Source organism: Rhamphochromis sp. 'chilingali' (genome assembly GCF_963969265.1).
Source record: "Rhamphochromis sp. 'chilingali' genome assembly, chromosome: 19".
In the NCBI taxonomy this organism is placed as follows: Eukaryota; Metazoa; Chordata; class Actinopteri; order Cichliformes; family Cichlidae; genus Rhamphochromis; species Rhamphochromis sp. 'chilingali'.
The window spans coordinates 3040317-3055219 of NC_137946.1; the positions used below are offsets into that span (position 1 = coordinate 3040317).

The 14903-nt window shown below is 38.5% G+C and overlaps 1 protein-coding gene across 1 annotated transcript; it reads right to left on the reverse strand.

Annotated features, from left to right (window-relative positions):
• Positions 1-1061: 1061 nt before the first annotated feature.
• On the reverse strand, positions 1062-3857 carry LOC308386920 (collagenase 3-like). The gene is made up of 10 exons (XM_080866756.1): positions 3753-3857; positions 3342-3589; positions 3105-3253; positions 2815-2943; positions 2543-2704; positions 2290-2413; positions 2039-2172; positions 1776-1935; positions 1564-1667; positions 1062-1390 (listed from the first exon to the last, which is right to left on the reverse strand). Exons 1-10 carry the CDS (start codon positions 3849-3851, stop codon positions 1272-1274), a joined length of 1428 nt encoding a protein of 475 aa, XP_080722882.1. The 5' UTR covers positions 3852-3857; the 3' UTR covers positions 1062-1271.
• Between the last annotated feature and the right edge of the window lie 11046 nt (positions 3858-14903).

Consider the following 14903-nt stretch of genomic DNA (forward strand, 5'->3'; position numbering starts at 1 on the left):
GTGCAATGCTCAATTACATTGGTGGGAACTACTGCGTTAGCGCAGTTAGCTCGTTAACGTGTTGGCTGTCCAGCCCCAGGCACGGGGCGATCCGCGGTAGCTCGTAAACTTGCCATGTTGTGGCGTTAATGTCATTTCAACGAGATTAACGCTGACAGCACTAGTGGGAACACAACGAATATGACTGCACATTTACTCCAACATCATCCTCGTGCAAAGACAAGTGGAAGCAGACAAAAACATCAAGCACGCATGCTACAAACTTTAGCCGAGTCATTTAGACAGCCGTTAGCACAGGATTCTCCTCATGGGGAACTGATATGTTTAATATGCTGCTGAGAATATAGCCCAGAAGAAGCATATAGCTTTTATTTTGGTAAGAGCCATTTCTCTGTAATAAACTCTCTTTTCCAAAGATGAGTGATTCCTCAATCAGATATATATATATATATATTTTTTATTACTTTGTTGTTTCAGCAACATTAAATTTAAAAACTGTACTTTTGAGTTAAAATATATAGTTATAATTTTAATAAATGACAAATTAAAAAGGCATGAACATTTTTTTTGTATCGAAAAAATATCGAACCGTGACACCAAAGTATCGAACCGAACCGAACCGTGAATTTTGTGTATCGTTGCACCCCTAATATTTTAGTAGTCATTTATCTCTATATCACTTTTATTCTACCGACTCTACATTCGTAAGAACTTTCTATTGTATATTTTTATTATAATATGACTGAGTTTAAGTTAGCTAAAAATAACTCCAAAGAGATACTTTTTCTTTTATACTTGGATTATATATGAGAGGTAAGGAAGCACTTCTTCAACTTTTGCATCAGTATTTTGTAAATAAAAGATCTGTACTTATTCTTACATTACCAGTGTGTGTACTTTATCCACCTTTGGTTGTAACATTGTAACACAACAGTAACATACTTAAAATGTGCTTATTGATGATGTCAATTTAATTTTACTGCACTCCATTTGATCTTTTGTATACATAAAGTCACAGTAATTAAAGTTGAAAACACAACAAAAACAATTAGCGAGTGAAAGAATTACATAATGACTGTGCCATAAATAAAACAAAATAAAAAGGTGAACCTCAATGAAGCAATGATTAACATAACAAAAACAAAATTAAGTACATAAGCTGCTGGTAATTGTTCAACAATAATATTAGATATCCAAAATTATATTGATACAGTTTCTCTTTATTTTTTTTACTGTGCCTTATTTAACATTCAAAATCTTCTGTAAACAAGTTAGAAAACTGGCTTATAGTAGCAGGGCAAGAAGTAGCTGTTCGGCAGCACACGGTACAGCCTCCCGCTCCACATGGCATACTCAAACATTTGTGGTCCACTGTAGAGGTAGGTGTACCCTGCAGAACAGAGATGCTACATGTTAGTGCTGCATAACAGACCAGAGGGATTTTTAAACATGTTAAAATAGCAATCATTCATTACATGTAAACTCAAAAGATAAAAACAGAAATATAAAAAACAGATATCATTGTCTCGTTTCAGTGGTCTTCAAGCCTGAATTGCTGCTCACCTCCTTGCTGCAGAGCTGCAGTCACTTTGGAGGTCATTCCCAAGAAGGTCTCATCCACCTGTTTGGGGAATCCCTTATCCATCGTCTTTGTGGCCTCATTATAACTGGGAAAAGAAAAATGTATTTAGATTCATCTAACATTTGTAATACAACTTGTAAGCTGCTGTATGAAAATCAGTTGCCTAATTTTCTCAGGTCTTAGTGGAACACACCTGTAGTATTCACTGCCTACAAAGAACAGAGTCTTCCCACTTTGTTCGTCATAGAGGGCCGCATCAACTTTCTTCACTGTTTTGGGCAGACCAACGCTGGATATTGATTTAGGATAGCCACTTACAAGATCATAGCCGCTGAAAGCCCACACCTGCTGATCTGTGAACAAATAAGAAGTAGACTTTATAGTAAAGCTATGTAAAGGCACAAAAATGCTGACTTCAAAGGAGTGCTGCATTAGGTGGACACTGAGAAAGCATACCTTTAAAAAGTAAGACACGGTCTAATTTTTGGCTCTCATAAGCAGCATCAATATTAACAGGGGCATCGGGCCAGTTAGCTGAGATGAGAGTTTGTACAGGTGTGCTGATCTGAGGGTGTTTGCGCCAGACTAATCTGTGAACACATGCACAAAATGTAAATTAATGTAAATGACCAATCAGCCAATGTCAGAAGCCAGCTCTGCTATGAGAGATTTCTCACTCAGGTATTCAAGCATTTATTTTGTGATACCTGTCCTTGAAGAAGAGCATCTCTCCTCGCATTGTGGCAACAGCATCCAAAACCATCGTTGAATCACAGGCATCAGGAGTAGTGGGGGCTGTAGGTCCAGGTACAATGATATCCTCATTTGGACCTGGAGGTAATTTAATAAATATCACACTGTTGTAAGTTGTAAAATTATTTATGCACAGGCTCTTCTAAGATTTTGGTCAACTCAAATATTTTTAATTGAATAAAACCAAAAAAAGAATTTAGCACTCACCATAGAGGGACTGGATGCCATTAACGTCATCCCGGGGAAGAACATAGGTGTCAGGGTTACTGTATGAGTACACTGGGTACATGAGAGCACCGGGGTCATTGGAGTGAGACAAGCCCAGAGAGTGACCAAATTCATGGGCAGCAACCATAAAGAGGACGTAGCCTGAAGTAGAAAACACAGAATGACAATTGGTTACAGCTAAGGATAACTCAGGTCGCACACTACAGAGTAATAATTTGGACACCACAGTCCATAAAAGTAAACAAACTTACCCGTGTTTGAGCGGAACGTGAACGTTTCATCTTCATCAAAATGGGCATCCCCTCCAATGCCATCACCGGGAGCAAATGCGTGGGCAAGAATTTCATTAGGGCCATCAAAGGGGTAACCATCACCATGTGCTGTTAGAAGATAGTGGTATTAGACTTGGCCAAACAAAACAAAAAAAAAAACACTAAAAAATATAGGTGGGATGGTGAGATAGGTGGGATGGTCATGTCTTGTGCAATAATACAATAAAAACGTTCAGTGATTATATTACTTAGTGTGTTTTTAGACTCACCCCGGCGAACAAAGGAGATCATAATATCAGCAATGCCGCTGTAGATCCTTGTGAACCTCAGTGGAGTGACTTTGGCCCACACCTGCAGAGCTTTGCCTATGGAGTCATCCACCTCTGCCACAGACATGTCAGGTGTGTAGTTCTCTATCCTGCAGAGCACAACAATATCCAAGAAAATCATTAGTGTGGTCACATTTTCTCATGTTGTGTGTTATGTTGTGTCTTTAGATCATTCACCTGTATGTGAGGCTGTTTTTCTTCCATTTGAGGTTGTTTTCAAAAGTGGAGAAACGAGCGACCTGTTCATCGGGAACCCCACAGCGGGGCTTCTTCATCATGGCCAAAGTGTCAGCATCCAGAGACCCGGTGATCTGGAGACCAAAGAATCTCTGCATCTCAGCCAGCTTCTTGTTCAGCGGGCTGATGCCCCTTCTGACAGCTGGACCCTCCTCCTCTGTGAGGTTGAAGAATTTCTTCAGGTAGTTCTGGAAGAGAGAAATATTCAGAGCTTTACACTCAAATATCTGTCAGCATGTTTAAGCTCAAGAAACAAGACAAATAACAACATGGGATGGACAATTAAAATAATCACAACGTTTGTCCACTCTAGCCTATGCCAAAAAATAAAAAACAGCCAAGTACACATACCTTTGCAAAACTTTCATCTTGCCCAGTAATCTGAGATACTGGCATGCAGTAAACTGCCACTGCCAGGCCAAGCAGAATGCTCAGAGTCAAAGTCTTCATGCTTCCTCGTTGTGTGCAACTTGTGTCTCAGTGCTGTGAGAAGCTGTTATATAGGCTGGAGTTTGGATGTGTTGAGTAACTACCTGCCGTCAGTGACTAACGAAATGCTCCTTTTATGGTGAAGAGGGGAACTCTGGCTTTGATTGCTCATGACGGTGTTACATGTACAAAAAACCCCAAAACACTGATGTTGAATCATTGTTGCAGTTTGCAGAGGAAATTGGTCATGAGATAATTAGAACAGCCCCAACATCTGTAATTATCAGATTTTAGTTCATTTGATTTTTATTCAGATCTGACTTCCATATCCCACAGTGTGAAGAAAATCAAATTGATTTAATGATTTTATGAAGCTCACAGAAGCTCAGCTTTCAACTTTATGAAAGTTCTAGAAATAAAATTAAAATCAGAATCAGAATCAGAATCAGAATACTTTATTGATCCCTGGGGGAAATTATTTTTTGTTACAGTGCTCCATTTTAAACCAACATTAAGACAAGACAGACAATACGCTAACTAAGAATAGTACAATATATACATATATATACATACATACATACATACATAAGTCACTTATAAATAAATATTTGTAAAAGAAACATGTGTAGCTGTAGCAGCAAACAGTGTGTTAAGTGGATGCGTTGTACAGGGAGATGGCCACAGGCAGGAATGATTTCCTGTGTCGTTCAGTGGTGCTTTTCGGTAATCTCAGTCTCTCACTGAACGTGCTCCTGTGACTGACCAGCATGTCATGGAGTGGGTGGGAGGTGTTATCCAACATTGTCTTTATCTTGGACAGCATCCGCCTCTCCGACACCACCTTGAGGGAGTCCAGCTCCATCCCCACAACATTGCTGGCCTTACGGATCAGTTTATTAAGTCTGTTGGCATCTGCGACCCTCAGCCTGCTCCCCCAGCATGCAACAGCATAGAGGATCGCACTGGCCACAACAGACTCATAGAAAATCCTCAGCATTTTCTGGCAGATGTTGAAGGACCTCAGTCGCCTCAAAAAATAGAGACGACTCTGGCCCTTCCTGTAAAGTGCTGTGGTGTTTTTAGCCCAGTCCAGTTTATTGTCAATGTGTACTCCAAGGTATTTATAGTCCTCCACAATGTCAACACTGACCCCCTGGATTGAAACAGGGGTCAAGTGTTTCCTGGTCTTCCTGAAGTCCACGATCAGTTCCTTGGTCTTTGCCACGTTGAGCTGCAGATGATTCTGCTCACACCACGTGACAAAGGAGTCGACCACAGCCCGGTACTCTGTCTCATCATCCCTGCTGATGCATCCAACCACCGCAGAGTCATCAGAAAACTTCTGAAGATGGCAGGTCTCTGTGCAGTGGCTGAAGTCTGTGGTGTAGAGGGTAAAAACTATTCCTATTTTCAAGCTCTTGTGCAGAATTGACTTTATAGCTGATTTAAAGCAGATTTAAACATATTTGAGGATTTTCTTTGTGTGTATTTGTTCCAGAATTATTACTATTTTTATCACTTTATTGTAATTTAGTTTCCAGAGCTAGTTTAATTCTTAGCTGTAATTATTTAAAAATTATTTTCTCAGTGGTAAATGGCCTGTATTTGTATAGTGCTTTACTTAGTCCCTAAGGACCCCAAAGCCCTTTACACTACATTCAGTCATTCACCCATTCACACACATATTCACACACACATTCACACACACATTCACACATGGTATTTGGTATCTGGACTTAATAAGCTCAGAACAGTTATCACAGTTAGATGTTCTTGTCACATTAAACACTTTCACCTGTGTTTTCTTGTAATGGATGTGTTAACATAAATTTAATATTCTGTCAAAGACTCAATAGAGGAATTGAAAGTGTTTTTTTTATTATGAACACTTTGGTTTTTGCACGATCCAACATGATTCCAAATGAAAAGAAGTATTTTGCCAGGAATTGGTCATGACATTGTCAACATTTCTATTATAAAAAAATTCAAGTCAGTTTATTCTACACATTCAATAGTGCCCAACTGCACAAAGTTTTGGAAACTGAAACTTTTATTTTCTGTGAGTCGACTGCAGGTGGGTGTTTTCCACCTTACCTGTAATTATCCCCAAACACTTTGTGTCAGTGTTATAGGAAAACTACATTTCTGTCAGTGTTACACAATACTGGACACAGGGATGAAGAGTTTTGACTTTATAAAGTAATGTTCAGCCTCAGGTAAATTAGGCAACAGCAGTAAAAAGACACACACACACACACACGCACGCACGCACGCACGCACGCACGCACACACAGTGAATATGTTTCAACATAAAAGCAAAGATGTTTTTTAATCAGGAAAATATCAAATTTTCTTTGCTAAGTAAAAAATAAATCCCTCTGATGGAACGACACGAGCTTAAAATAAATGTTACGTTTGGCTGAATAGCTCTATATCACATGTTGATGTTTGTATAGAGAGATTTAAAAATTAAAATTAGCAGCAAAAATAGATTAAAACACACATTTCAAATCATGAAAACTGTACAAATTCCAATGTTACATCACTGTATTACACACTGAGGTAAGACTAACCACACACTAACCACTTCTCTATTTTCTGTTCGATACATTGTGGTTATTACTGGACGTAAAAGTTTGTGTATGCATGCACAGCACCGTCAAGCTCCAGGGAAAGCATTACTTCACTTATCTCCTCTCTGTCACTGTTTCATTGCCTTCCTTCACTTCACATTCCAGCAGCTCATTAACACGACTGATGGAGTGCACACGTTTGAAGTTGGAGTCGTATTTGTAGTCCAAGTTTCCTTTGAAGAAGTGCACAGATCCTGTGGGGAAATCAATATTCATTTAGAATTTGAAACTTAAAATGTATTGTGGCAAACTGTGTTTGCTGTATGGGGCAAGGACTGTCTGTGTACAGTGCATTCAAAAGTATTCATAATGAAAAGGTTTAAGTACCTTGGATAGTACTGCCTTGGTTATAAACCTTTATACCTTACATTTTACTCTATGTCTATATGCAAGTATTTTCCAATCACAGTTAGTGAAGATATTCTATTAATCTGAGAGTCAAACAGCAAAGGAGCAGAAAACTATGAAGTGTTAGTGTAAATGTACTGTAAATTTTGTTGGATTGAATTTCTTTTTATGAGAAATTGACATTTTAAAGGGCTCTAAAAGAAAAGTGATGTAAGTACCATCATAGAAGACAGCAGCATCTATAGGCGTTGGGATCTCTGGCCACTGCTCCTCAACAGACATTGGTGATCCCTCCATCAACCTTTGTTCCTCGTTGTATCTACATTATCACATATAATAATAAAATATAATAGTGATTAATGTCAGTATTTTCTTGTTTATGGATGACAACATTTCCATGGGAAGTGTGATAAACTACATGACTACTTTACTTAAAGCACCGTTTTGATGACAAATAGTCAAGTTGGTGACAACAGTTGATTCTGCAACCACTTGTACTAGAGATGTGTAATTTTGTATTACATCAAAGCGTAAGCAGGAAGCCTGTCTGGTTTAGACTGGTTCTCACGCAATGATGTTCTGTTTCTATGTGTGAAATAATAACAGCACTCACACATAGCCATACAAAATTCTTTAAAGAAAATTTTAAAACTGCGGAATGATGGCTGCTGTCAGTGCACCGCTACATAGATGAAATGTATTTGAATTAATCCATACCTGCTAGTGTTTTTTCATTTCCATCACAATGTTCTTAATCTGAAGGTTTAAAATAGATAAATGGGTCACAATCCTGTTTAGAGAGCTCTCTGTTTGACCCATTTACTAATGCAACCACGTCTTCACTGACCACCTTACCAACTTATCACCAACCTTGTTGTATTCTACAACGTGAAAATAATGACCAAAGTGCAAACGGGGAACTAAACTTCTAATTCAAGTTCCTATTTAGAACTGACGAACTGTGCTTCAAACCCAAGTAGGCCGCTTTACATAAACCTTGTGTAAAACATCTTTGGACACAATCTTTAAAAAGTAAATATATTCTCCCAAACCCATATGAAGGTGTAAGCAGTCTTTTCCACTTTATGTTGGCTGCAGCTTGTTGTTGTTTTATTATTACTCTTTAACATATTTTTGCTGGTTTTAACAGAAGAGGACAGTCTGGATCTCTTATATCTGATTGCTCTTTCATCTACCTACTATCAGGAACACCCATCTATGTAAGATCTCAGCAGTGTGCAACTGCTTATACTAGATTGGGGAGCAGTGGCCAGGGATCCCAACGCCTATAGATGCATCTGTCTTCTGTGATGGTAGTTACATCACTTTTCCTGTCATCTCATTGCATAAAGGTGATGCCAGTACATAAACATGTCTCACACCTCTCCAGGTACATCAGTAAAATTTAAATGAAAAGGTTCAAGACGTGACAAATTAAAAATTAAAGGGTGGTTAATCAGCTTTCAACTCTACAAAAACAGAGCATGCACTTACAAAAATACATACATGGAATAGGCCTGCAAACAGTCAGACTAACCATCCATTACAAAACTACAGTACACTGGCACAGTGATGTACTGAAACATGTTTACTGTGGTAAAGTATGTAGTACAGTCATTGTACATATGTAATTGTTGTCAACATTTACATACTATGATGTCGAAAAAGGTAACTACCTGTGCTCTTCGGATCATGGTAGACACAGTGAATCTACTGTTTGGTTGTACCCTTAGTCTGGCCTCCTTCATTGTCATACTATGGACAAGAACATGGACAATCACAGTAGCTCTGATTTCATCTGATATTACTGTTCTTTGTCCTCGCTGACCACCTTGACCTCCTCTCATACGAACTCCTCTTCTTGGATTTCTAACCATTGTAGTGCCTCACAAACCAGTGATCTGGCTTATATGTATCCTTACATCATTAGCCACAAGTGTGATAAATTTTGAGTTGTGTTCAACCGGTGACACCTGAGCGTTAATTGTGTTTGACTTTTGCCACCAGTGCTCACCATTATGCAACACAGGTGCGTCACAATGATAATATGTTGACAAGATGTGTCTAAACAGGTGAAAAGTGCTTATGGTTTTGCCAAAAGAGTGACTGATTCAATAAGTGGGTTCAGGCAACTGAGACTTTGGTTCAAACAATAGAGTTTTCGAGAAAAACTGTAACAAAGTGGAAACACTAGGAGTCAAAATGTATCACACACCAATCAGAAACTTTGATGGATAGACAAAAGTCAGCTCATTCAGGTTTGAAACAATGGATCCAAAGACATGCAAAGCAAGAGTTTGAGGAGGACGAGGAGGTCTAGGACACCAGGGAATGAGGAGGAGGTGGAGGTAAAGGAACATAATTGCCCATTGGCTTATTGTAAATGTCCCTGGTCAGCAAGGAGGGAATGTCACTCTGTGCGCAGCCATCAGCCAACGAGGGTTACTCCACTGCCATGCCATTCTAGGACCCTATAACGCTATGCTTCTCATTGCTTTTCTTGATAGTCTGAGATAACATATGTTCCAGCGGGACTGCAGGGAACCAGCACAAACCAGAGCAGTCCCACTGCGTTGTTGTTTGGGATTACATTAGCTTCCATCGCATTGCTATGGTTGATGACTGGTGTTCTAACATCTTTCTGCCTTCATACTCTCCGTTTCTAAACCTGATAGAGGAGTATTTTGGGCATGGCGGTGGAAAGTGTACGACAAAGAACCATATGGCCATGTGCACCTCCTCCAGGCCATGGAAGATGCCTACCTTGACATATCAGTATATGCATGCCAGTGTGGATCAGGCATGCATGAGGATTTTAACCCCGCTGCCTGGCTAGGGCCAATATAGCCTGTGATGTGGATGAGATTCTCTGGCCTGACCCAGACCACAGACAGGATGCTGAGGTGGACTAATGTTTTTGGTGTGTGTTATACTGTATGGTACATGAATAAAAATGTGCCACTGTATCTACATTGGTTTCATCTTTTTTGTTCATGATTTGAAAAGGTTTTTGAGGGGAAGAACCACAAGGAACATAACTTGGCAGTTTGGGGAATATTGTTTTACATTTATTGCACCAATGTGTAAGATTATGTTGTCATGTGTGTGTTTGGGGCCTTGTGAATGCTGTCTGTGGCAAAGTTTGGTTTTTCAGCAAGAGTGATTGGTTTTGAGTATAGAGCTTCATTTTGACCTAACAATACGGTGTTTGGGAAATTGGGTGAGACGTTATGGATTTGTGTTTACTGTTTTGGGAATACGAGGCATAGTTTCAAGAAATGTGTTTAAGCAATCAAGAAAAACTGTAATCAGCTACCATCTCTCCTATGGATTCTTTAATGTCTACAGTCTCAGATCAACACAGCCCTGCCCTTCAGCACTATCAGCAGCAGGAGCAGCAGCAACCCCTCAACAGCAACATTGTACCTAGGGCTGCCACAAACGATTATTTTGATAGTCGACTAGTCACTGATTATTTTTGATTAGTTGACTAATCAGATCATGCATCAAATGGACGTAAAACGTACAGCTTATTGCACCAGCAGCATCTGCTCTTATATAACTATCATTAGCTTACATCTTTAAGTGTTTAAGGTCTGTGCTAACTAAAAATAAAGACAAGATGATATTTCACTAAATTTTAATGAAATCTGCAGATAGTTTCGGTGAAGTTTATGAAAATATGTTAAACGTTTATTTTGTGACCCAGAAAGAATAATAAGAGTAATATTAAAACTAACTAGCTGCCGCCATTGTTGGAAACTGAGCTGGGCTGCGCTATGAATTGTGGGACACAGCTTCTTCTTCTTCGGGGTTTAACGGCAGCTGGCATCCTTGTACATGCAGTGCTGCCATCTTCTGTTTCAGTCCGTTATTACACTCTTAAATCCTGCTACTTATTCCTGCGTCTCTTGGGATCTTACAAAGCTTCAAACGACGCGTCGACTATTAAATTAGTCGTCGACGATTTTGATAGTCGACTAATCGTGGCAGCCCTGATGACAGTGATATAGTGTGATGAGATTCCATATTAGATTCTTGATGAATGTGTGTTGTTGTTCTTCACCCTGGTTCTATGTGCCCCTTTTTAACTTTGAGCACCCACCCCTTTCAACATCTCTGCACGGCCCTGGTGTTCAAAATTTTGCAAGCGAAGTCTCTGTACTAAGAATTGAGGGTTTTGTTATTCATAATTTCATTTAATTCTAGTTTTGTTTTGTGTATTTTGTTCAGCATTTCCTGTTCCCGATGGGACACGTAGGCTTCTTCTAAAGATTTTGGGTTTTTTTTCTAATTCCTGAATATTCTTTTTTTTTTTTTCTTTTTATGTGATGAGAAAGAAATTATTTTACATCTCATCACAGCTTTCCCTGCTTCCCAGAGAACAGATGTTGATGTTCCAACGTCATTATAGTCTAAATATAAAGTCCACTCCTTTTATAAAATGTTGAATAAATTCTTCATCTTTGAGCAATGATGTATTAATCTCCAGTTTTTACTTGGTGGAATGTTCTTCTGATGTATTAGTGTTAACGACAGAGGAGCATGATCGCTGACAGCTATAGGGTGTATCTCAGTGTCTGAAATGTCACTCAACAGTGAGCTGCTGACTACAAAATAATCGTGATGAGAGTAGGAGTGATGGACATATGAGAAGAAAGTATATTCCTTATAGTTGGGGTGAAGGGAGCGCCATGCGTCGCCAAGACCAAAGTCGCTCATCTACTGTCTGATTATTATATTTGTGGACCGCAAATTGTGCTGAGTTCCTGCTGTATTGAGCCTATCCATTTCTTCATGTAGTCCAAAGTTGAGGTTGCCCCAAGAAGTGCGCAATCTGGGTGTTCAGAGAGTGCACTAAAAAAAAGTGGAAGAAGCTATGTACTTACATAGCTTTTTGTTAAGTATAGATAATTTAATGATTAGGAATCTACCCTCTGGATCTATAAATGTGAGTACTGAGAAATTAATATCTTTATGTATTAAAATTGCTTCTCCCCTTTGTCTAAAGCTGTAGGAGGCGAAGAACACAGTGGGAAACTCAGGTACTTTAAGTTCATTTATAGCTGTGACAGGTCTGTTTGTCTCTTGTAATAAAACAACGTCTGCCTGTAGTTTTTATATTTATATTCATTTTTCCTGCAGTGTATAAAAATTGGTGTATTTCAAAAATAAACCTATTAAGACACTCAAAATAAATTTCCTGTGGTGGGAAACTATTTTGTGCAACTTTTTTGTATTTACAGTTTTGAGAGATAAGCCTCTTAAATTTCTCTAACTAGAAATATATGTTAAAAAAACAAAAACGATTTTCAATCTTTTTGTAGTTTATTGCACTTTTTTGTAATTTATGTAATTACTATGCACTTAATGCAGACATATTATTAAAATTTGGGCTATAATGGTTGTATTGATGTACAGCAACTTGAAATGCTCCCAAAAATGGCTCCACAGCATGTAAAAATATAATATAAGCTCTGGCGGACTTGGTTCTATGGTAGGTCTTAAAGGGTTAATCTAGCATTCCTGGCTAGTTAGAGTTTTTATTAGGTAGTATTCATTGTACTTTGCAATTGCACCTATATGCAATCTTAACTTATATTATTATATTACCGGAATAATCTTCCAGTTGATATTCCCGTGTCTGAATTATTTGATCTTTTAAATTACGATCAATAACTTATTTATTTAACTTAGCATTGCCGATTAATTAGTGCTTTGTTTCATCTGGTAGTATTTTTTGCACTTTACTATTGCATCTGTTAGATTATAATATTATTTTATGCCATGTTATACCCCTAACTAAAGATTGTGAATTATTATGTAGTTTTAGTTTGCATTATTCTCCTGAATTAGAAGAAGCTGATAACTATTGCATTTGTTAAACTGATTTGCATTACATTAGACTGCTGATTTATCCTTTAATTTTATGTAATTTTATTTTTATTTCCTACTATTGTATTTAGAAGCACTTTGGTGTACCTCTGGTCTTTAAATAATAATAATAATAATAATAATAATAATAATAATAATAATAATAATAATAATAATAATAATAATAATAATAAACTTTATTTATAAAGCACACTTAAAAACCAAGGGTATGCCAAGGTGCTTAACAAGTAAGAGAGTATAGGAGGAGGATAATAGAAATAGGACCAAAGCAAGTACTACGTATGCAAGAAGATAACTGTCACTGATACATAGGAAAGCAACAGGTACAGAGCAAACAAGAATTTAAATGAGCATAAAAGTGCATGATATAAAGTCATAAAAGAAATATTAACTAGAGGGAAAGGCAAGATTTCTAATGTGTTATAGAAATGAAGTTGTATTGTATTGTTCACTTCACCATCCTTCTTCGTTCGTCGCGAGCCGCCGCTGCAGGCCTGGGATTCAAACAGCAGAGAAGGTGGTGAGCTGGAGATTGGAGGAGTAGTGAATGTTGACAGGGAGCCTCCCATTCTGATCACCGGAGACTTGGACGAGGACCATGCAGTTGATTCATTTGGCCAGAGTCACGTGATCAGTGACGTCATTAAAAAGCTTCATTAAATGCTTTGGTTCTTGATTCGGTGGTTTATAAGGAAGTGAATCATTTGCGGGATTTGTGGAGTTTTTTGATGGTGAGAGACAGCAAACCAGTGATTATTCTGTTGAGAGATATGCAGCCAGCCAGGGTGGAAGGAGGTTCTGTCATGTGGGAGTATTTTGAGTTGATTTTGGTCACAACAGAAGCATACTCCATAATGAGTTGTGCATTTTTATATGTATATTATATGCAATTTTAATCTATTGTATTTACCAACATCAAGAAGTCACAAGCAAAGGAAGACCACACCGTGGCACAAGGAAAGTTTATTGATGAAAATTATTTATTAAACAAATAAACATAACAATTTCTTCACCCCCAAAAATACATGTTCAAAGCAACACAACGGTGGCCCAACATCAGATAGATCTGCTGTCAGAGTTATATTGTTGGATTGTTATTTTTGCTTAGAAACATATAATCATATATGCTTAGAGGTATTTAATCGATTGTATAATGACAGGATGTCTGATCCTTAGTAGTCTACAAAGACTCTGTGTGCGTTCCAGAGCACTCTGGCATACACACACATCCTAAGGTCATGAGAGAGGTCGTACCTTCTTTTTCTGATTTATAGTATAGGAGGACACCTACTCTGTGTCTGTTTAGGTGAACTGTTGGACTCACGGGCGCCAGCAGATCATTCACAGGGTCACATCTTGACACACACACACACATACCTACACTACACACAGACGAGGTACTCTTTATTCACAATGTGTAAGATGTCATATGTTAAGGAACCTATGCATATTCATGTAACCACAATAAAAGGCAGTGCTACAGGGGAGCTGACTGAGAGTGACTGGGGTTCGAGCGGCAGGAACAGCGCTCGTCTCAGTCAGCAACAGGTTTGTGCCAACATAAACCTAACAACTGTGAACTCCACTCTGTAGCATGGGCAGTCATAATGAAGCAGTTCATTTTATTTTGTGGATTCAAGCTGCTCTTCATATTTTTGGCCACCAGATGTCACCAAAGACGACTGTGTTGAAAAGCTTTGAGTAATGAACACAAGCTTCAATGATTCAGAAAGCTTCATTTGGCCATCACTAACACTAGGAAGCTAGAAAACTAGAAACCTGAAAACTAGAGACTAAGGACGAGGATCACAGGGAGCTCAGAGGAAAAAACACAGCACAGTAAGGGTACAATGGAACAACTAACAGAGAAACAAAGGACTTAAATACACAAGCAGGACAATGAGACGATTGGGAACAGGTGGCAACACAGCTGGGACAAATAAGACCTAATGAGACAAGGGAAGCAAAATCAGACACACTGCACACAGGACAGGGACTATCAAAATAAAAGAGGAAACACACGACAGGCGCAGAGGCACACTCTTGACACTGAATAGGACAAACACGGCGCACAGGGACAGGAGTAACAAACTGCGACATGAGACACAACTAGGGAGCAAGAAAATAAACTTGACAGAATTAAACCTACACTTAACATCAGGGGCACAGGAACAAAACCTAAGAACTAGAAATCTTT

Excerpts from the sequence above, each read along its gene's own strand:
- LOC308386920 (XM_080866756.1), bottom strand. The coding sequence starts at position 3,851 with ATGAAGACTTTGACTCTGAGCATTCTGCTTGGCCTGGCAGTGGCAGTT. Across the intron at positions 3,254-3,341 it reads AAAAACAGCCTCACATACAG|GATAGAGAACTACACACCTG; the intron begins GTGAATGATCTA and ends TGTGCTCTGCAG. Across the intron at positions 2,944-3,104 it reads GATCTCCTTTGTTCGCCGGG|CACATGGTGATGGTTACCCC; the intron begins GTGAGTCTAAAA and ends ATCTTCTAACAG.